Here is a 21,586-nt window from a genome sequence, read left to right as displayed (position 1 = left end):
GATAAGTTATTGATTGGTGGAGGTCCGACTGCTGGCACCTGCACCGATCAGCAGAATGTGCAACTTTTATCCCCATTAGGCTTGTGCTCATGTATGACTTGACCCCTGATCCATTCATTCCCTCAGTGGCTGCCGAGCACTGCACTTGGCTTTTTCTGCCAGCTGCAAAGAGGATGAGTGGAGCTGTGGTCACACATCCTACCTGACGATTAATTTTATAATGGGGATAAAAGTGTCCTGTCAGGGATAAAAGTTCACCTTTCTTCAAATCGGTGCAGTTTCCAGTGGTTGGATTCCACTAATCAATAAGTTATCACCTACATAACCTGTAGATCTGTGATAACATGTTTTCACCAAAGGACCCCTTTAATGCAAATCAATGTAATTGTACATCCCAGTTATGTAAAGAAGCCTCCTGTATTTTACAGTCGATGCTCCATTATAATGGGGATAATGGCTTACAGGTAATTGCATATGGCTTAAGCATATGTCCATAGAGTCAATTCTATTTGTGGCCACAGACACCCCCAGACCAGGCCTGATGGAGCCGCTATATTTCCTGTCCTCTGTTGACTTTGTTGAAGTCTACACAGCAAAGCCAACAACTGGGCTGCTAAGCAGGAAAGAAAATGTGTGTGGGCTCAAGTGATCAGTGAAAAGGGGAAGGCCAGTAAAAAATTTTAAGTGGCCTGCAACAAGGCGGTAAAAATAAATGTTGTAAAATATATATTGCACACACATTATAAAAAGCTAATTTAAAAAGAAATGTTTAAAATGTTCCCTTTAAATTCAACTGTTCGATTATTAAAAGGCTGTCAATTATATTGAGCTGTCTACATGGGCAAGTAGGTCATAGAAAGATGATTGAAATGATGATTTGTTATACAGTATGTGATCCGATGTCTTATTCCAAAGAAATCCACATTTTTCATAATATGTAAATGAGCTGTTATGATCTATGGGCCGGACACTCCCTAAGAATCTGCCAACAGAGCTTATTTTAAATGGAAAATGGCATTACCAGAGTGAGACATGTAATGACTGACAGTCTGCTCTCCTGATATAGATAGATAGATAGATAGATAGATAGATAGATAATATCGATAATAGAGTTGAGTGAGTACCTAGCTATTCGTACTCGCTATACTCATAACAAGTACTGTCTAATACTCGTGTATTTGTTCCGAATAGCATGTGCATGCAAGTCAATAGGGAATACTAGCAAAGTAACGAGTAAGGCCACTCTCACATCAGCATTATTTTGCTGGAAAGCCGGATCCGGCACAAATGCGTTTCAGCTCCATTCATGTACAATGGTATTGCGGCAAGATGCGGTCACATGCGGTCACGTGTGTCGCACGTGACCGCCTGTGACCACGATTCCATTTTAAATGAATGGAGCTGAAACGTATTTGTTCCGGATCCAGCTTTCCGGCAAAATAACGCTGATGTAAAGCCGGCCTAAGGCTGCTTTCACACATCCGGTTTTTGCTGTGCAGCACAATCCGGCTCTTTGCAGAAAAAACGCAACCGTTTTTTTTTTTGCCGCCGGTTGCGTTTTTTTCACATAGACTTTCATTAGTGCCGGATTGTGCCGCATGACCTTGCGTTCGGTCCAGTTTTTGCCGGATGCGGCATATTTAGCCCATGCGGCGGCCGGATGGAACGTTGCCTGGCGCGTTTTTTTGTCCGGCAAAAAAAAAACGTATTGGGCCGCATCCGGCCGATGCGGCTTTTTCCAATGCATGCCTATGGACGCTGGATGTGGCGCGATGCGGCAAAAAATGCATCCGGCCGCCGCATGCGTTTTTTTGCACTGCGCATGCTCAGTAGCGTGCCGCAACCGGCAAAAACCGGACTGGCCGCATGTAAAAACTTATGCAAAGGATGCGGGTTTTTCGCCGCATCCGTTGCATAGGTTTTAAAGCCGGAATTAGCCGCACTGCTAAAACCGGATGTGTGAAAGCAGCCTAAGCCACATTCCGCACTATTCGCTACTCGCACGATTAGTGCAGCATTCGGGTTACTCATTACTTTGCCAGTTTTGCCGCATTGACTTGCAATGCACACGCTATTTGGAACAAATACGCGAGTATTAGACAGTACCCCTTATGAGTATAGCGAGTACCAATAGTTAGCTACTCACTCAACTCTAATAGATATGTCTCACATTGGTAACTTAATTGTTCATTTAAAATAAGCTCTGCAAGCAAATTCTCAGGGAGATCTGTGTCCTACACATAAATCTTCATAGCTCTTCTGCATATTAAGAAAAATGTGGATTTCTTTAGTATAAGACATTGGACTACAGATATCAAGGTCTCATTTGATTCACCTTTCTATTACCGACATGCCCATATAGACGGCTTAGGAAGGTTGAGCCTCGTTTTAATTGATATTTCCATCTACTTACTGGGGATGCAGCTTGTACAAGGTTCCATCCACGCCTACTGTGATTCCGAGATGCTCAAGGCCCCGATTTTCTCTGATTTTCTCGACAACAGCAGCAATGCCAGACGCACATAGTTGAGCTGCTCTTTTTGACACTATGGTACAAACCTCCTTCACTAGCACTGTATCGTCACACGTGCTCTTCAGACCCAACTCATCTAGAATGGAGCGAACCTGCAGCAGACCAAGGGTATCACTGAGGAGGAAACAGAAGCCTATGTAAATGTCTACAAGTCTGTATCACCTCCGGCACAATTCACGGAAAATCAACAATCTCAGCATGACATAATTCAAAGAAGGAAACTAATCAGAAATATGTTAATATGGCATGACAGAAAATAAATTATTTCTGTGGTTTATTTTAGAGTCAATCAAAAACAAAAACACACATCACGGTACACAGACATTCACAAAATTGAGTGTTTGCTAGTTTTTAAGGGATTTTCTGGAATTTGTGACAATTATTTAGCTAGGAGCAGAGAATTTGATTAAAAATAAACAGGAAAAAAAACCAGTATCATTAACCTGTTCATTGCTGTAATAGCCAACCATCTAAAATTTTGCTCTGTGGTCACATGATAGGTCTAGCATTTTTAAGAAATTATGAAATGTGGTGGTAGCTTCAATGTTACCATTTTGCATTTTATGTTACTGTTAGAACTTTTTTCAATTTTAACACTGGTTTTACTATATGTTACCTATGTTATTTCCACGTATTATTATGTACTAGGTGTAGTACCCGGACGTTGGCTGGGATAGTAACTGTCTCTCTGTCTCTCTTCAAGTTTCTGTCTGCCTCTGTCTGTCTGTCTCTGTGTGTCTGTATAAGTTTCTCTGTCTGTCTCTGTATCAGTCTCTCTGTCTGTCTTTATCTCTGTGTCTCTCTCTTTCTCTGTATCTGTCTGTGTCTGTCTGTCTCTCTCTGTCTGTCTCTTTCCCAGTCTGTCTCGTTACGGGTCTGTCTATTTCCCCGTTTGTCTCGTTACGGGTCTGTCTATTTCCCCGTTTGTCTCGTTCCCCGTCTGTCTCGTTCCCCGTCTGTCTCGTTCCCCCTCTGTCTCGTTCCCCCTCTGTCTCGTTCCCCCTCTGTCTCGTTCCCCCTCTGTCTCGTTCCCCCTCTGTCTCGTTCCCCCTCTGTCTCGTTCCCCCTCTGTCTCGTTCCCCCTCTGTCTCGTTCCCCCTCTGTCTCTTTCCCCCTCTGTCTCTTTCCCCCTCTGTCTCTTTCCCCCTCTGTCTCTTTCCCCCTCTGTCTCTTTCCCCCTCTGTCTCTTTCCCCCTCTGTCTCTTTCCTCCTCTGTCTCTTTCCTCCTCTGTCTCTTTCCTCCTCTGTCTCTTTCCTCCTCTGTCTCTTTCCCCATCTGTCTCTTTCCCCATCTGTCTCTTTCCAGGTCTGTCTTGTTCCAAGTCTGTCTCTTTCCAAGTCTGTCTCTTTCCCCGTCTGTCTCTTTCCCCATCTGTCTGTCTCTTTCTCTGTCTCTTTACTTGTCTCTGTCTCTTTGCCTGTCTCTTTACTTGTCTGTCTCTTTACTTGTTTCTGTTTTTTTCCCTGTTTAGTTTCTTGTCTCTGTCTCTTTCCTTGTCTCTTTCCTTGTCTGTCTCTTTCCCATCTGTCTCTTTCCTAGTCTGTGTCTTTCCCTGTCTCTTTCTTTGTCTCTGTCTCTTTCCCTGTCTCTTTCCCTGTCTGCCTATGTCTTTCCCTGTCTGTCTGTGTCTGTCTCTCTGTCTGCCTCTTTCCTTGTCTGTCTCTTTCCCTGTCTCTTTCCCTGTCTGGCTGTCTTTTTCCCTGTCTGTCTGTCTCTGTCTGTCTCTCTGTCTGGCTGTTTCTTTCCCTGTCTGTCTCTGTTTTTTTGTCTGCCTTTTTCCCTGTCTGCCTGTGTCTTTTCCTCTCTGTCTGTGTCTGTCTGCCTTTGTCTGTCTCTTTGACTGTCTGTCTCTCTCTGTCTCTTTCTATATCTCTCTATCCACCTCACCACTGGCATCTTACTACCTCACACAGGTTTTTAATAGGAGCTGTGATTGGTTGCTATAGGAACAAAATTAATTGTTAGTATAAGAAGCTTCTAATAGCTCGCAGCTCCATTGACTTTAATGGAGGCAGGATTTTTGGAGAGTAACTGTAAAGCATGGGATTAAATTTTCCCGTCCAAACATAGTCTATGCCGTTCCCTGAGTCACATGGAGTATCTGTGAAAAATTTTGTGATTGTAAATGCGACGATGCGGATTCCTTTAGCGGACATACATACATACATACACACATACACTCAGCTTTATATATTAGATTAATTATTTTCTTTCTGCAGGGTATTTCCTCATTATTGTTAGACTATATATAAAAATAGTATTGGTAGATGTAAGATTATTACAAAAATTATAGTTACTAAAGTTAGGGACCATCATGTCCAATCATTGCCCCTATTCGGACAAACCATTGGTAGATTCTGTTTTCAGTACCATCAGTACTTGGTTGCTCATGTCACCTCCACCTCTAAAACATCTCTAAAATTCGACCTTTTTTTTACAGTTGACTCTGCAAAACTCTTACTATCATTCTTATTCATTCTCATCTCAAGTATTGCTACTCTCTACTAATCTGCCTCCTTACTACTATACTTTCCCCTCTCCAATCCATCCTGAATGTAGAAGCCAAAATCAAATTCCTCTCCAACCGCTACACTGGTGCCTCTACCCTGTTCCAGTAATTGCACTGGTTACCCATCTGCTACAGAGTCCAATATAAACTTATCTCTCTCACGCACAAACCTTTCTACAGTTTGACTCCAACCTACTTCTCCTCCGTCCTCTGTCTATCACCCTACTCGTGCCCTCCATTCCACTAATGACCTAAGACTAATATCCTCTATAATTCAAACCTCTCACTCCCATCTCCAAGACATCTTGCAAGTTGCACCACGTCTCTGGAATGCATCATTAAGAGCAATTCACAATATCCACAGTTTTATGTGTGACCTTAAACACATTTCTTTAGACTGCCCTATAACCAATCTAGCTATTTTTGTTTTGCCCTTACAAAATTTTCGTCCAAATCTGCTCCTTTTTATCAACTGTTTACACAGCCTCTATGCACTCTGTATCTGTACTTCTATACATACTGGCTGCTAACCGTTCCATAGAGCATTATTTGAATACCCGATAGCTGAACCAGACAATATAAGCACTTTTTACCATTTCCCTTTAGTGTCTCCCCTATTTCCTAAGAAACTGTAAGCTTGCAAGCAGGGCCCGCACTCTTGGTGTCTGTTGAATTGTGTTAAGCGGGCTTTACACGCTACGATTTTGCTACAGCAATCTCGTTGGGGTCACGGATTTTGTGACGCACATCCGGCCGCTGTAGCGATGTCGTAGCGTGTGACTTCTAGGAGCGATTTTGGATCGTTGTAAAAACGTCCAAAATCACTCCTCGCTGACATGGGGGTCCGCTGCCAGTTATCGCTGCTGTTGCTGGGGTGAAGTTGATCCTTGTCCCTGCGGCAGCACGCATCGCTACGTGTGACGCCGCAGGAACGAGGATCATCTCCTTACCTGCCTCCCGGCCACAATGCGGAAGGAAGGAGGTGGGCGGGATGTTATGTCCTGCTCATCTCTGCCCCTCCGCTTTCATTGGGCGGCCGATTTGTGACGTCGCTGTGACGCCAAACGGACCGCCCCCTTAGAAAGGAGGCGGTTCGCCGATCACAGCGATGTCAAAGGGCAGGTAAGTACGTGTGACGGGCGTGCGCGATTTTGTGCGCGACGGGCAGCGATATGCCCGTTGCGCACAAACGATGGGGGCGGGTCTCATGCTAGCGATATCGGGCCGGATATCGCAGCATGTAAAGCCGCCCTTACTCTTTAATGTCTCATATTGTCTGTACATTGTAAAGTGCTACGGAATATGTTGGCGCTATATAAATAAAAATTATTAATATTATTATCCTGTTTGGGGTACACACCAATAGTGTCAACTAAGTAGCCTATGTTATTTTCATGTATTATTATGTATTAACTATTTTCTTTCTCTAGGGTATTTGCTCATCATTGTCATACTAGATTTTGTTGGCTAATGGCCACACTGTGAATATACACCTGCACATTGCACTTATATCAACAGTGGTGCTAGCCCGTTTTTTAGTTTTGCTTTAGTTCCTTGTATTTTGTAAACGTGGGGCGTGCCACCCCAAGTTCTCCCTCTTTTGGACTGTGATTTTGTCTATATAGCTTTCCATGGGCAGGTGTAAAATGGTCAGGCCTAAGTCCTGCTCTGCCCCCATCAATTTTGAGGCCTGATGGCAAATAGAAATGTGAGCTACTAGAGCTAGGACTATCCTGATTAGGTACACCTTGTCGTGGGGGGATTGCTTTTAGACATTTCTAACCAAAACAGAGTCAACTAAGTATCTTATATTATTTGCACGCATTACTATTATTTACTTACTGCAGGGTGTCTTTTCATTGTTCTTAAGCTAGGTTTTGACGGTTAAAGGTCAGAGAGTGAATGTGCACCTACAGATTACACATACTGACAGGTGTGCCAGTCCATTTTTTCAGTTTTGCTCATTACAAAACTGTGTAAAATCTAGCAAACAGATGCGCTAAAGCTGTTTCCTAATTTTTTTTAGTCCTGGGTGTTCTCACTATTGCACTTCATCACATACATAATAGATACATTCATTTACCATTTTTCAGGAGAGACAAATAAGGAATATTTATTGCATACATTATAAAATGACATACCTTTCAATGCTTGATAAAAACTTGGTAGGAAAGAGACCTCTTGTATTCAGCTTGTCGGAGATTCTGCCACCAAATAGAACTTTTTCTTGGGTGAGTTTTATTAAAACCTGGCGCACAATTTCTCCCAAATACATTCCGCTGATCATTTTCTCATATCTAAAATAAAAGAAGCATATGGGGCCCGTCAATTTCACTGAGTCTATGATGCCGGTGGTTGGAAATTAAATTATGTCTCCCCCATTTTATCATTTTTAGGTTCATAAATTCTGTTTAATCCATTTTGCAGCTCAGGTTTCCAGATATAATGTTCTACATAAGCGTTTTTGCGCTTTTTTTATGCCAACAAAAAGATGTTGTTTACAGTACCAGCAAAAGCTATGAGATTTCAGAAATCTCATGCACACGCTTTATTTGTTCTGACTCAATTTGGGAATTGCAGCATTTTTGTAATGTTTTATCATCCATGAAAAAACGCAACAACACTGTAAAACTGGTTTTGCTGCATTTTTACTGCATTTTGGGGGATTAAAGCCAATTTTATTAAATACGTAATGTAGACAAATCACCCATATAATCTACACCCAAAACCTCAGCTGAAAAAACACCACAAAAATGCCATAAAACCTGTGTTTTGAATGCAGTGTTTTTACTGTCAACAAAGCATATTTTTTCTGTAGAGAAAGAAAAAAAAAACACTATGAGGGGCACTGCAGCCAAAATTTGAGATGCTGCCACCTGACTGCGGGCCCCCTATGTTAATTTTAGGTGGTTTCTCCCCCTGGAAAGACTCACCAGATACCCCCCTCCCGGCTCCTGTGGTATGATGTGCTCTGATATAAGTCACTGCGTTGCCCAGCTTCCGGTCTCTTTGTTCCTGGACCCGGACCTGTTTGGGCGGCTGGTGGAGTGTACCCGCTTCGGAGGGCGGTAAGAGAGCTGTCAGCAGGGAGGGAAGAGTGTTGCCCACGGCGCTTTAGCTGTGAGCGGCTCCCTCCCTGCTGAGGCACAGGTGATATGGCTGGCGGGCGGTGTTTTCAGGGAAATACCCGCTCGCCGGTCTGCCTGTGCTCGCAGGCTGACACAAATCCCCCCATCAGCAGGGAAGGAAGCGTCCGACTCACAACGCTGTTAGTTGTGAGCGGCTTCCTCCCTGCTGAGGCACAGGTGACATGGCCGGCGAGCGGTGTTTTCAGGGAATACCCGCTCGCCTGTCTGCCTGTGCTCGCAGGCTGACACAAATCCCCCATCAGCAGGGAAGGAAGCGTCCGACTCACAACGCTGTTAGTTGTGAGCGGCTTCCTCCCTGCTGAGGCACAGGTGATATGGCCGGCGGGCGGTGTTTTCAGGGAAATACCCGCTCGCCGGTCTGCCTGTGCTCGCAGGCTGACACAAATCCCCCATCAGCAGGGAAGGAAGCGTCCGACTCACAACGCTGTTAGTTGTGAGCGGCTTCCTCCCTGCTGAGGCTCCAGCTGGGTGTGCGGGCGAGCGGCGTTCTGAGTGAACTACCCGCCCGCCGGTCAGCTGGAGCCCGTCCCTCAGTTTGCAAAGAGCGCGAAAGCGCTCTTTGCTTAAGGCACCGCCCACCCGCCGCCCTGTCTCTGCCAGCGGTGGGGGCGAGTGCAGACTGTGAGCCGGCGCGGTCCCTGATGCAGCGCAGGTGGAAGCGCTGCAGTAGGGACCCGCCGGCTTTGTGTGAATAAAAAACCCCGTGCCCCTGATCCCTCCACTGCCCTGTCACCGCTGCCCTGTCATAAATAAATAAATTATACATACAAAATAAATAAATTACAGCCTCTAATGCAGCTCGGATTGGAGGTGCTGCATTGATGTATGTGCTGACTGCTGAAGTCAGCAGAATCCACATCCCTTATTGGTATCCCCAGACAAGTATTAAAAAAAAAAAAAAAAAATTAAATAAATTATAAAAATAAATAAATAAATTATAAATAAAGAATAAATAAATTAAATAAATAAATTATAAATAAAATAATTAAATTAATTAAATTAAATAAATAAATTATAAATTTAAAAAAAAAAAAAAAAAGCTCCCTTACATTAGTGCCAGCTTTTTTCTTCAGAATTAACCCTTGGTGCTGTCCCGCGGCGGGATTGATGAGCATCTGAGGTACATTGGACAGCGGAGTGCTGTGGGAATTGGGCAGGAACATCTGGAGTCCGGCCGCCCCCCTTTTATTCTGCACAATCTGGCAAGCACCATTACGTGGGATTGCGGGGTGGAATAAGCGCCCTGGGGGGGGTCACGTGATGTCACCAGGCAGCAGGTTTTCCGCCCTATTCAACATTCTGTATTTAAGCTATCATGACCGGCACTATAGGTGTACTGAGGAAATCATACACCCACCTTAATAGGCGCTATAGTAGCTGCCATTACTACCTCTTGTGGTCGGCATTCCGCAGTCGGTTTGCTTTTACTGTAAAGAACCCTTCTCATTTAGCTGCGGTAGGAGGAAGTAATGTTCCAGTCCTGTATGGTGACCACACACGATTTATGCATAAAAATGAGATCTCCTCCTCCATTCCTTGCAATAATCTAGTTGTCTCCTTGAACCGACTAATCTCAGAATGTCTACCCACCGCCTTTTGATAATAAAAAAAAAAAAAAAAGTTGAGCAGAACTGGATCCCAGATTTTAGATGTGGCCTGTCAAGTGATTTATAGGTGGGTTACATTATGTTGGGCGCACAGGATATCACCTCTCCTTGGTATACATTCTAACTTAGGGCTGTAGTTAACAAGGTGTAAGCTATGTTCGTCATTGATAACTTTATGGTAATAGCAAAGCGTATTTCTGTGCATTTTCGTGTTTGTTGGAGTTTCAGTTCAACAGACGAAAATGAACATGTGAGATGCGAGAATTGTCAATTTTATGCAAGTGCATAATTATGCCCGCCAGTATTTCCTGAGCAATTATGTCCACATAAATAGCCTCAAAAAAAAAAAAAAATACACAATTTTAGTTTAGGTCTCAGGTGTGTACAACTGACCAGTGTTTTCCCATGTGTTAGTAGACAACAATCATTCTAATACTAGATTATAGAGGGTGTCAAGCAGCTTCATTATTTGAAGCACCTATTATGAAATTTAAAAAAAAAAAAAAAATTATGGAAAAGCCCCTCCTTTTGGGTTTGACTTTGTTTTGGAAGGTTTTGCCGCATGGAAATAGCGTTTATCGGCTATTACCCATCGTATGGAGGTTTATCTTTCGGCCCCTGCGGTTCCTTAGGTATGAACTTCAACTTTGCGGTTAAGGTCATTTCTATTGCTGTCATTGTTTCCAAGGCGCCTTTCATAGGCTTTCCAGTGAAGGACTAAGCGGCAGGATCACGTTACCCGGTATCGGTACATTGTTCCAACCCTAGGTGCGGTAAGTTTAAATTTTATTTTCCGCTACATGGAATCAGGCACCTGAAAAGGAGGAACTGATTGGCAGCTGAATTTTCTTTAAGCTTCAACGGCTACATTCGCTTCAAGAGCAGTAACGGTTGAATCGATAGGGGGTGTATTTAACAGCAGCAGGTATGGCTGTTTGGGTTTGTTTTCAACACAACGTTAAAAAAAAAAAAAAAACAAAACTGTCTAACCACCTGTTTACAACTTTCCTTTTCAGTAGAGGGCTGTTTAGGCTTTTCGGTTTTTAGAATGCGCATAAGTTAACGAAAGGTTAAAGTCATACCAGGTATCCAGTTGCCGTGATAGTATGGTTTACTCTCTATTGATTTTCCAATTCCAGGTATCCTCCTTAACTCCGTTCGCTGGCAGGTCCAAAGGGTTTTGATTCTTTAAATTCGTAATGGTACTCCCATCGAAAGGAGGCCGAGGACCCGGCCTCTCGTTACAACACAGACATGATGGGCTTATAGTAGGGTATGCAGCGAGTGGGGTTTACCAGGCGGGTGAAAAGCATGATGATTTTCAAGGGATCCCTTGCTAGTGTATAACCGGCAGTATTTGGTGATTCTACTTCACTAACGGGTACCATTTTTTCTTGTTATGAGCAAACTGGTATGGGGGTTTTTTGCCCTGAAATTTTTTCAGTTGGGGAACTGGACCTGCGTGACCAAGGCCTAGTGGGACCCACGGTTTGAAATGGGTAGTGGTTTAGCGGCAGGTGGGTGGATGTCAGGAGGCCTAATACTCCTGGCCGTTTGTTGATCTTATAAGGTATCGGGCCGGGTGGTTACGTCCATTGTGGTCTTGATCTTAAAGCTTAGTCACACAGGTTGAAGAAAGGCCTAGGTCTATCTAGCCAAGCCTGTCTTTCCTCACAGTTTTGGGATCTTTTTCCCCACCTCTGGTTGGTATGCCTAAGGTGTTAGTGATAGCCCTCAGATGAACAGGGATGACGGGGAGCAATTTTTAACCATGAAGATTTTTTCCCATATTTGGCGGGAAATTTTATGGCGGTGAATTGGTGATGGTTGTTATTGTGGGTGCGATAGTTGCAGTACCTGAGTTGTAAACACCCCCCCCCCTTCCAGAACTGGGGTGTTGCTGAAGCTTTGGGGCAAGTGTGTATGAGCGTGGTTCCAATGGGATGGGTTTGGCAACGCAAATGCATTTTGAGGAACGTCCGTACTGAGTTTGTTTTATAAACCGTCACTAGTAGAAGGGCAGGAGGCTACTGACTGTCATATAGGTTAGCATAACATTACATACGTTTCAGATTTGTGTATTATAAAAAAAAAAAAAACGCGAGTTCTTGCCAAATCAACCCCAAGAGAATTTTGATGGTTTCGAGAGTTTTTTCCTTTCTGACAATGTTTTCCTTTTCAGATGTAAGTCGGCCTCGGTTTCAAGCTTAGGTCATGCCCGTACTTTTCGGGCAGCGGGAAAAGGTGATCCTCGCTCTGGCGGTTGGTCCGTGTTTTCTATTGGCCCGGATGTGCTTGGAGAAGTTGCCGGGAGCTGGTTGAGCTGAGTGTGCTATCTGAGGTGTTCAGGATTGTGGAGCCGCCCTCCACAGTTGACTTGGCGACACAAGTAGATGTCACAGATTTGGTCTCCTGCAACCTAGCTGCGCTTCGCCTCGTACCCTCATCCGATCAGAGATGGTACAACTTTTCCTGTTATTTTCCTAATTTAAGATGGGCAAGGCAGAGGTGATTTTCAGCTCATATTGGAACGTATCCAAGGAAGGATGTGTTACGGGGCTGTCCTTGGTGCACGGGCAACCAGTGCCTACCTAAGCTGATCGTGTAAAATATATATATATAAAAAAAAAATAAAAAAAAAAAAATTGGTGTGGTACCGCCAGCTGGAGGTTATTAACTTTGCTGTCCTTATGAGGGAGCGGGTGCATTTTCCATGATGCAGTTTTCGGATGGATTAATGGTGGGAATGTGCGAGGAGATGGCTCAGGTATTGTGGTTTTTGGGGGGGGTCGCAGCTTGCTAGCGCTGTGCTGCTCCTTGGCGGAAGGGGTAGGAAAAGTGGTGGTGAAATACCTGCACCGGACGGCCGGTGGCGGAAAATTTCCCAAAACCCCATGGTGTTGGCTGGTAATGCCTAATTTGAAAGCTGCCACCATAATTTATGCCAAAGTAAAAGATGAGAGTGTTTTTTCCCTATGCCTCTCCATAAGTGAAAAATAAAAGTAATTTAATTTATAAAGAACTGTGTGGTGTCTTTCTAGGGGGGAAAAGGTGGTGTTTGGGTCCTGGCAGTCTAGAAATGCTGTAAGTATGTTCACATAGCCTAAATATTCAATGCTGGTAAAATTGGCATTTGTGTTTTCCAGATCAGGAGTTCTGGTGACTGCAATTGTTACAATCGTAAATGAATGTCTCTGATGGAATCAACATCGAGAAAAGCAAAGTGTCTTCCATACATGAATGGGATAGCAAAACATACAACTTACAGGGGTTTTCACATGAACAAAGTTAATTTTAATCAATAGATCTTGGAATAATAATAATTTCCACAATTGGATGTGTTTAAAAAAATGTTCCTGTGCTGAGATAATCTTATAAATGTGCCCCTTCTATGTACTGTGTAATGGCCGTGTCTGACCGTACAGGGACATGGTCTGATCATACCATATCCCCTGGGCCGGGGATGATGCAAAAGAGTATAAAGACATTACAGTATGGGATCACAGCTGATTGTGAAGTAAAACATTTTTCCCTGGCCCAGGAGGTTTTACTTCCTCCCCTGCCCAGGAGATGTGGTATGATCAGACCATGTCCCTGTACGGTCAGACACGGTCATTACACAGCACATAGCAGGGGCACATATAAAAGATTATATCAGCAAAGGAACATTTTTTTTAAACACATTCAATTGTGGAATTTATTATTATTCCAAGAGCTATTGATTAAAATTAACTTTGTTAGTGGGAAAACCCTTTAAAATTAAATAGGTAAACACATTTTTTAGCTATTTTTCACCTGTAAAGAAGGGTTGCGTCGGGTAAACCTCAATCTGTCTGTCTAACCCTTGCCATCCCCTTGGACAACTCATGAGTTGATTGTTATTTGTACAACCGCCAATTGGCTACATGCAAGATAATCAGTGGTCATTTATTGGCCTGTTTAGACAGGCCACAAACACTCTAAGCATTCAGAACAATCATTAGTATGATCACCGTGACCATAGAATGCCATGTTGGCCACACATCACATGTTTACATGGTGCATTGTGCTGCCCATAAGTATGATTTTTAAGCTGGCTTAAAAATCAATCATCTGATAAAAAAATTGTTTAAAAGAACAGAGAGTCCTCAGTGGTTGATACCTTTTAATGGCTAACTGAAAAGATGGTAATAATTGCAAGCTTTCGAGACTACTCAGGTCTCTTCATCAGGCATGGTATAACACAAAATCTGAAGAGTCACGTATTTATACACAACAGGACTTAGAATAGTGCAGAATGTACCGCATCTTTATGGAATACTGGCTAACACGGTACAAAGATATATTTTACTTGTATCAATCATCTGATAAACATTTTGTTTGTTCATATGAACTTGTTGATCTTGATCTTGTGCCGTGATTATTGGCGGGCCATAGCTATGATTTATGGCTACCTACAGGGATCATGTGAACTGTTGCAGAGCTTGTGCTTTGGTGCTCTCGCCGCATGACTCATATATACTGCAATACAGGCACAATAAGTCGTAAAAGTTGACAATCACTGGAAGACCATTGAACTCATGGTATTAGAAGGAGAGGATAAATCTTTTTATGACAATTTATGATATTTAGATGAAAATGTACCGCCCCCGCGACAGCCGACGGGCTGCTAGGACCCGGATCCGCGGTGGCTCGAGGCATCTCCGGATCCGAGGCGGGGTCACGTGGCCACTCGAAATTAAAAAGGGGGTTGAAAGGGTGGATTGGATAGAGTTCGTGACGCCACCCACGGGTCGTGGTAAAAATGGGATACCACCGCTGCTGCGTGTAGCAGAGAGGGAGAGCACCCGGGAGTGATGGGATGGCAGATGTAGATGTTAACCCCTCCGTGGGCAGGAGAAGGTGTCCCGGAGCTCGGTGGTGGCTGGCTGGGGACCCGTTGGGAGCAAAGGGGCACACCGTACTCACACAGTCCAGAGATACTGACACTAGGTAAACCAAAGTCTTGAATGCCCAGCAGCCTTTGTCCAAACACACTGGGTCCGTGTTCCCTTGGAGTTGCTGGTTGGTCTGAAGCCTTGTTCTTTGGCACTGTGTTTAGTTTTGGTTCATCCCTTTCGCCTATAACTACTTGGGTCCCGCTCACCTGCGTGGCTAGTGTCGCCGGCGGAGGGGCCGCGCTCGCTACACTCGGGTCTGCGGCTGCTGCTGCTCGGTGGCTCGAGTGGTGGGCCGGACCCGGGGACTCGAGCAGCGCTCCTCGCCCACGAGTGAAAAGGGGGGTTGTTTGTTTGGGGAGATAGTCCGTGATGCCACCCACGGGTCGTGGTAATAATGGGCACCACCGCTGCTGGTGACGGGGATCCCGGGAGCGATGGCAGGGAGCAGCTAGGATGTTGGTTCCCCCTCCGTGGGTAGGGGTTGGTGATCCCAGGGCCCGGTGGTGGTACGGGGAGGCAGGGTTGCTGGGGTGCAGGGTTGCAGAGGCAGCGCGGTGCCGGATGGCACTGTTGTACTCACTCAGGCACAGATTCACAGAGTCTCTGGTAAACCAAACGGCTGGATGGATGGGTCCCGCAGCCTGCTGCAGTGTCTTGGCTCTCCCCGGACAGGTTGATGGTGGCTGTCTTTCCCTGCACCTTTGTGGAATGTCTTGACTCAGATGGTTTCCCAACGGTAGTCTGCTCCCCGGCGTGTATGTACCGAAGGAGCCCGTTTTGCCCGCAGGCGCTGGCCCTTGGATCTCTAGCCTATGGCAGTGGCTTTTTATCTTCACTGTGTGGACTGTTGCCTTCTGTCGGGTCTTGGGTGTTAGGGAACCCCTGCGGTTCCGGTCACTCTCGGATTTGACCGTTGTCGGTGGCTCCTAGCCTGGTCGGGGTCCAATGGCCCTGCCTTTGTGCTTGGTACAAATCTGCTCCCCGGCTCGGTACCGGCGAGCCACCACCCGTCCCCAGTCCTACGGTTACGCTGACTTGCACCACCTCCTGCAGACGGCCACCACCGTCTGCCGACCTTGCTGACAGTGCCTGGGCTCCTACCCAGACACTAGCAGTTCCTCCACTCCAAACTCAACTCCTCACTCCACTTCCACTGAACTCCAAAACTCAACTCAACTGACTGCTTTTCCCGCCTCTAGGCCTGTGAACTCCTCGGTGGGTGAGGCCAACCGCCTGGCTCCGCCCCACCTGATGTGGACATCAGACCCTGGAGGCAGGCAACAAGGATTTTGTTTGACTGATGTAGACTATCCAGGGGAGGAGGTGTGTGTGATGTTGTGTTTGTGACTACCTGGTTAGTCCAGGACGTCACACTAGCAGGGTGAGCTTGCTCTCAGGGTTCACGCTTGGGATTTTCTGGACAGTTTTGGGAAGTCCTATCCCCCTCGTTGCGCTAGTACCCCGATTTTGGAGTGAGTGGAGAGCGGTCATGAAGATTCTGTCCTCGTCGGGTGAATTACTGGGCTGCATAAAGCTACTTCCCAGCCTAGGATCCACGTACCCCATCGTGCCCTGGCCCCTGCCCAGTTGTAGCACAAGGCCGCCGATCTGCCCTCCGTGGCAGTACCGTGCCCCTTGCCACAACCCCCTGCGACCGGGGTTCCAGCTCCTTCCAGGCCAGGCCAACGTCTGGCACCTGGGACGGGTACAGTAGCTCAGCTCTGCAGCGTGACCTTTTCCTGTCACTGCTCACTGCCACTCTCTCCACTACTCTGACACTTCTGGCCCTCCTTCTACCATCTCTCCATCTGGGCGGCCCTATTCCCCTCAGGCTGCCCAATGGGTGTTTGGTGGGTGTGGTGCAGAGTGTTCCTCAGGATTTGTGTATACCTGTTCTTAGCAACACCAAAGTGACAGGACCCGTAACCAAGGAGGAGCGGGTACCATGCAGAAGGACAGATTGCACGGGACCCTTGTGACGACCTTATAGGCCACGGCGTCACAAAAATAATCAGTAATTTTTTTTAGAACTCCCAATAACCTTTTAAATCAAGGCTCCATTTACATTAGTTGATGCGGCACTTCTACAGCTACAGATCAGTAAACAAGTTGACGATTAGTGGTTACCTGCCTGTTTATGCAGGTAGACTGCACTGTCATGTGCACTGAATGATTTGTAATGAATCGTTCATTGACCATAGGTGTCATTGTTCTTGGCAAGGTGAGTCCTGTTTACACATGATAATGCACTACTGTCAGAAGAGCATTTTGCTCATTCATCAATTGATTGGTAGCCTGTTTAAATAGCACAGTTATTGTAAAAGTTTTCCAAGGAGTGCTCGTTTAGAATAATATTGCAGTGTAAATACACCTTAAAAAATGGTATGTGTAAAAAATGTTTGTAATTTACAATATTGAAATAAAATATTAATAGGATTGATCATAAACCTTTGTTTTCCAGGATTTATTGAGTGGTTGTCAACATCTTGATCAAAAGACGTAATAATATCATTCAGACACCCATTGTCTCCAAATGCACCCCACTCCATATTAATGCACATTAGTCCATCATCTCCATCCAGAAGCTCTACATTTTTCATTTCTTCCATGTAACAAGCATTAGTACCAGTACCTGTAAAAAAAAAGACAATTATAAATTCTAATTTGCTATTCAATATTACTACAGCAATCTTCTGAACCAGACACTAAATCTGAAAATGGTTTAGGAAAAGAAACAAAAACACTTGAAGCTACTTGTCCATGTCCTTGATTCTCCAACTTCCAATTAGCATGTCAGAATAAAACAACTTTTTTGATGGTCCAAAGGGCAGAAAGAGCACAATGAAGCAATCTTGTATTATTTCTCCTGATTAGAGGTGGCCCACTGCAAAGCAGTGGCCATGTCAATGTAAATCTGTGACAGAAGACTTTTTCTAAATACCTTCTGTTGTCAATTCTGCCTATGAGCGGCGCTATTGCTGTCCACTCATCCTCATCACATGACCCAGGCTGCAGTGACCTCTGATGTCCTGTGATGTCACGTCAACTTCCTGAATGCCACATCATTTTCCTGAGTGACTGGGCTGTGGGCAGAGTTTCACCACACATCACAGCCCAGCATCACTTGTGCTTGCGGTGCTCTGCGGTGAAGGAGAGAACGCATGAGATGATGGGCTGTGATATGCGATGAAACTTTGCCCACAACCCAGTCACTCACGGAAACTGGGTCCCATCTCGGCGATGCCAGATCAACTTCCAATTCCAGAAGTTGAGGTGGCATCACTGGACATTAGAGGTCACTGCAGCACAGGTCACATGATGGGGATGAGCGGACAGTGATAGCGCCTCTCACAGGCAGAATTGACAATAGAAGGTATTCAGAAAAAGCCTTCTGTCTGAGCTTTACATTGATGTGGCCACTTTGCTTTGTAGTGGACCACCTCTTTAAGGCTCAGTCTATTGTGGGTTACAGCACATGAAATGACATGCAGTCAGATGAGGATGGTAGTTGCTGGGGTGCATAAATACAGACTTATCATCAGCTTCAGGGGTGTTAGGATACATAATTGTAAACTTTTTTAATTTTTCATATTCAGGGTGCCTCAGTACTACCAGGTGAGGATTTGTCCTATTGTGTTGTAAGGGGTAGTCGAACCCCTGGTAGTGAAGGAGCAGTTTTCCCCCCCCTAAAAACGCCACAGTAGTATGGTGGCAAATTGTAAATGTTAATGGTAAAATGTTACCTGTCATAAACTGTTTCCCCACTAGGTGCCAGTGTAGAGCAGTGGTTCCCCTGGTAACAGTGGCAGGGAATGAAGGGGCAGGGCAGCCTAGGTGGGGAAGGAAGGGTTCTGAATGCAGAGTCCAGTGTGCAGTGAGATGTGACTGGAGAAAGAAGTCTGAGGTGACGGGGCAGAGTGTGGAAGTGGTGCAGTGGCAGAAGAAGTGGAAGAGTCAAGACTAGTCCCAAAGCCGGTAGTGTGTACTACAGTGCAGTGCAGCTATCAGGGGGATAACAAGTGGCCCCTGCAGGCGAAGGGTAGTGCCCTGACAAAGACGTGAAGGTAAATGGGAACGCCCGTAGAAAACAAGTGAAGTAGTTCCCCCGCAAAGAAGTGGAGAGGTGAGAACTTATCCGGAGCCGGTAGTCTGTGCTAGATCTGCCCTATAGTAAATCCGGGTTCAGTGTGCAGCTACTAGGGGGTTAACGCATGTCCCCTGCAGGCAAGGGAAAGTTACCGGGGAAAGAGGAAACCGTCAGCAAGAAGTTTAACCTGTAAACCAAAGTGACTTGATGCTGAAAGGTGTAAAGAAGAGAGGAAGCTGTGTTCAATAAAATGTTTCTTGGTTCATCAACTGCCTGTCTGTGGCTCTTTACTGGGAGTGGTGAAGAGGCCTGTGAGCCGAGATAAAAAGGTGTTACCGAGAAGCAAATTGCCCACATGGAAGCGTTCCTGCCACCTACACTCTGCCCCACAAACAACACCTCTGTTTTAACAGTGACGGCTGGGCTGGGGGTCAGCCTGCTGCCCCCTGGGCGGGAGACCGCGACTACACCCCCTGAGGCGCCCCCTGCCCCCGTTACAAACTGGCGTAGTCGGCAGGATGAGGCCTGCATGCAAGAAACCCCGACCAGAGACCGTGAGGAAGATCAAGTGGTGCCTGACGTGCTGAACGGGTCACAAGATGGCGGCAAGATGGCGGCCGTCCTCATGGACTCAGTGGAGGCGCGTAAAGTTGGCGCCAAACGAAAAGTGCTGGGCTGGCCTGGGAGGAAGAAGCCCGGAGTGCGCCACCCAAAGAGGGGAGGTACTTGCCCCAAGAAGCTGCAGAGGTCTAGAGACGTGGGCGGCGCCGCAAGAAAGAAAAGGCGTCGCCAACGCTATGCAGACCTGGTGGGTGAAGCCGGGGGTGGAGTGTGTGCTAAAGCGGGAAAAGAAGAACCGCCTCCACCTTCCCCGGCGCCATTGCAATCCCAGCAGCAGAAGCAACAGTTCCAGTTACCTGTGCTACACAAAATGGAGGCCAAGACAGACAAGCAAGCCGTAGCGGGTGCGCTGGTGCCCGTAGGACGCGGAAGAGGACGTCCGATGGAGAGCTCGGTGGGAGAGTTACCCACCATCACGTTGCTGGCAAGCATGATACCGGCCGTGACTGGAGTCTCGGAGAAACCAGCGAAGGTCACGTTTTTTACCTCATGGGATGCCGTTACCGGGGAAACGACGACGGAAGTCCGGGCCACCTACAAGTCCCGGCTGACTCTGGGGAGCGGGCCACCAGGAGCATCCGTACAGATTCCGGAGGCGCCCACGACTGTTAAGGTAGGCCCTCTGCCCCAGGAGTTAAGGCCCCGTACTGGCAAGATATCCCAGAACCAGAGGTAATCGTCCGGAAGAGAGTGATTTGTTTGCCGTTGAAAACCGGTACTGTTGAAAACTGGTGAATGTTTCCAGTTACAGTAACGTTAAAAGTACTGAACCCGGGAGGAGCTTAATGCAGAACTGTGCGTGGACTCCTTCCGTGACTGTTAAGAAGGAATCTTGTTGTCTTGTTGTTTTCTGCCCACCCAAAGACCGGGAGCGCTTGGAAATAGCCTCCGGGCAGATGTGCGACTAAGACCGGGAGCTTCCCTGGAGGGACTCCGGGCACCAAACTTGTGTGCCAGTCTGTGTGTTTTAAGTATTGTGTTTTCCTACATGTGTTGTTTTGCAGGTACGAACCTCGCCAGGAGGCTGAGGTTAAAGAGGGGAGGAATGTAAGGGGTAGTCGGACCCCTGGTAGTGAAGGAGCAGTTTTTCCCCCCCTGAAGACGCCACAGTAGTATGGTGGCAAATTGTAAATGTTAATGATAAAATGTTACCTGTCATAAACTGTTTCCCCACTAGGTGCCAGTGTAGAGCAGTGGTTCCCCTGGTAACAGTGGCAGGGAATGAAGGGGCAGGGCAGCCTAGGTGGGGAAGGAAGGGTTCTGAATGCAGAGTCCAGTGTGCAGTGAGATGTGACTGGAGAAAGAAGTCTGAGGTGACGGGGCAGAGTGTGGAAGTGGTGCAGTGGCAGAAGAAGTGGAAGAGTCAAGACTAGTCCCAAAGCCGGTAGTGTGTACTACAGTGCAGTGCAGCTATCAGGGGGATAACAAGTGGCCTCTGCAGGCGAAGGGTAGTGCCCTGACAAAGACGTGAAGGTAAATGGGAACGCCCGTAGAAAACAAGTGAAGTAGTTCCCCCGCAAAGAAGTGGAGAGGTGAGAACTTATCCGGAGCCGGTAGTCTGTGCTAGATCTGCCCTATAGTAAATCCGGGTTCAGTGTGCAGCTACTAGGGAGTTAACGCATGTCCCCTGCAGGCAAGGGAAAGTTACCGGGGAAAGAGGAAACCGTCAGCAAGAAGTTTAACCTGTAAACCAAAGTGACTTGATGCTGAAAGGTGTAAAGAAGAGAGGAAGCTGTGTTCAATAAAATGTTTCTTGGTTCATCAACTGCCTGTCTGTGGCTCTTTACTGAGAGTGGTGAAGAGGCCTGTGAGCCGAGAGAAAAAGGTGTTACCGAGAAGCAAATTGCCCACATGGAAGCGTTCCTGCCACCTACACTCTGCCCCACAAACAACACCTCTGTTTTAACAGTGACGGCTGGGCCGGGGGTCAGCCTGCTGCCCCCTGGGCGGGAGACCGCGACTACACCCCCTGAGGCGCCCCCTGCCCCCGTTACAGTGTAATTGATGAAATTGGAAACCGCAATGATGATCACAATGTGGACAAAAGTATCAGGATACCCTTCAGTCACTGAATTCCATTCCAAGTGTATAAATCCAAGTACTTAGCAATGAAGTCTGCCTACTCAAATAATTGTGAAGCAATGGTTTGATCTGAAGAGC

The 21,586-nt window shown here is 46.3% G+C and overlaps 1 protein-coding gene across 1 annotated transcript in view; it reads right to left on the bottom strand.

Moving 5' to 3' along the window:
- Window positions 1–21,586, bottom strand: part of HK3 (hexokinase 3) — a 204,989-nt gene that overhangs the window by 15,599 nt on the left and 167,804 nt on the right. Inside the window, exons 16-18 of the mRNA XM_075344649.1 lie at window positions 17,167–17,350; window positions 7,185–7,340; window positions 2,414–2,647 (exon numbers count right to left, since the gene is read on the bottom strand). Coding sequence (XP_075200764.1) covers window positions 2,414–2,647; window positions 7,185–7,340; window positions 17,167–17,350 — 574 coding nt within the window. The remainder of the gene's footprint in view (window positions 1–2,413; window positions 2,648–7,184; window positions 7,341–17,166; window positions 17,351–21,586) is intronic.

The sequence above is a fragment of the Anomaloglossus baeobatrachus genome, chromosome 4, assembly GCF_048569485.1.
Source record: "Anomaloglossus baeobatrachus isolate aAnoBae1 chromosome 4, aAnoBae1.hap1, whole genome shotgun sequence".
In the NCBI taxonomy this organism is placed as follows: domain Eukaryota; kingdom Metazoa; phylum Chordata; class Amphibia; order Anura; family Aromobatidae; genus Anomaloglossus; species Anomaloglossus baeobatrachus.
Note: the sequence above shows the minus strand (reverse complement) of the source record. Positions and strands in the feature narration are given on the sequence as shown.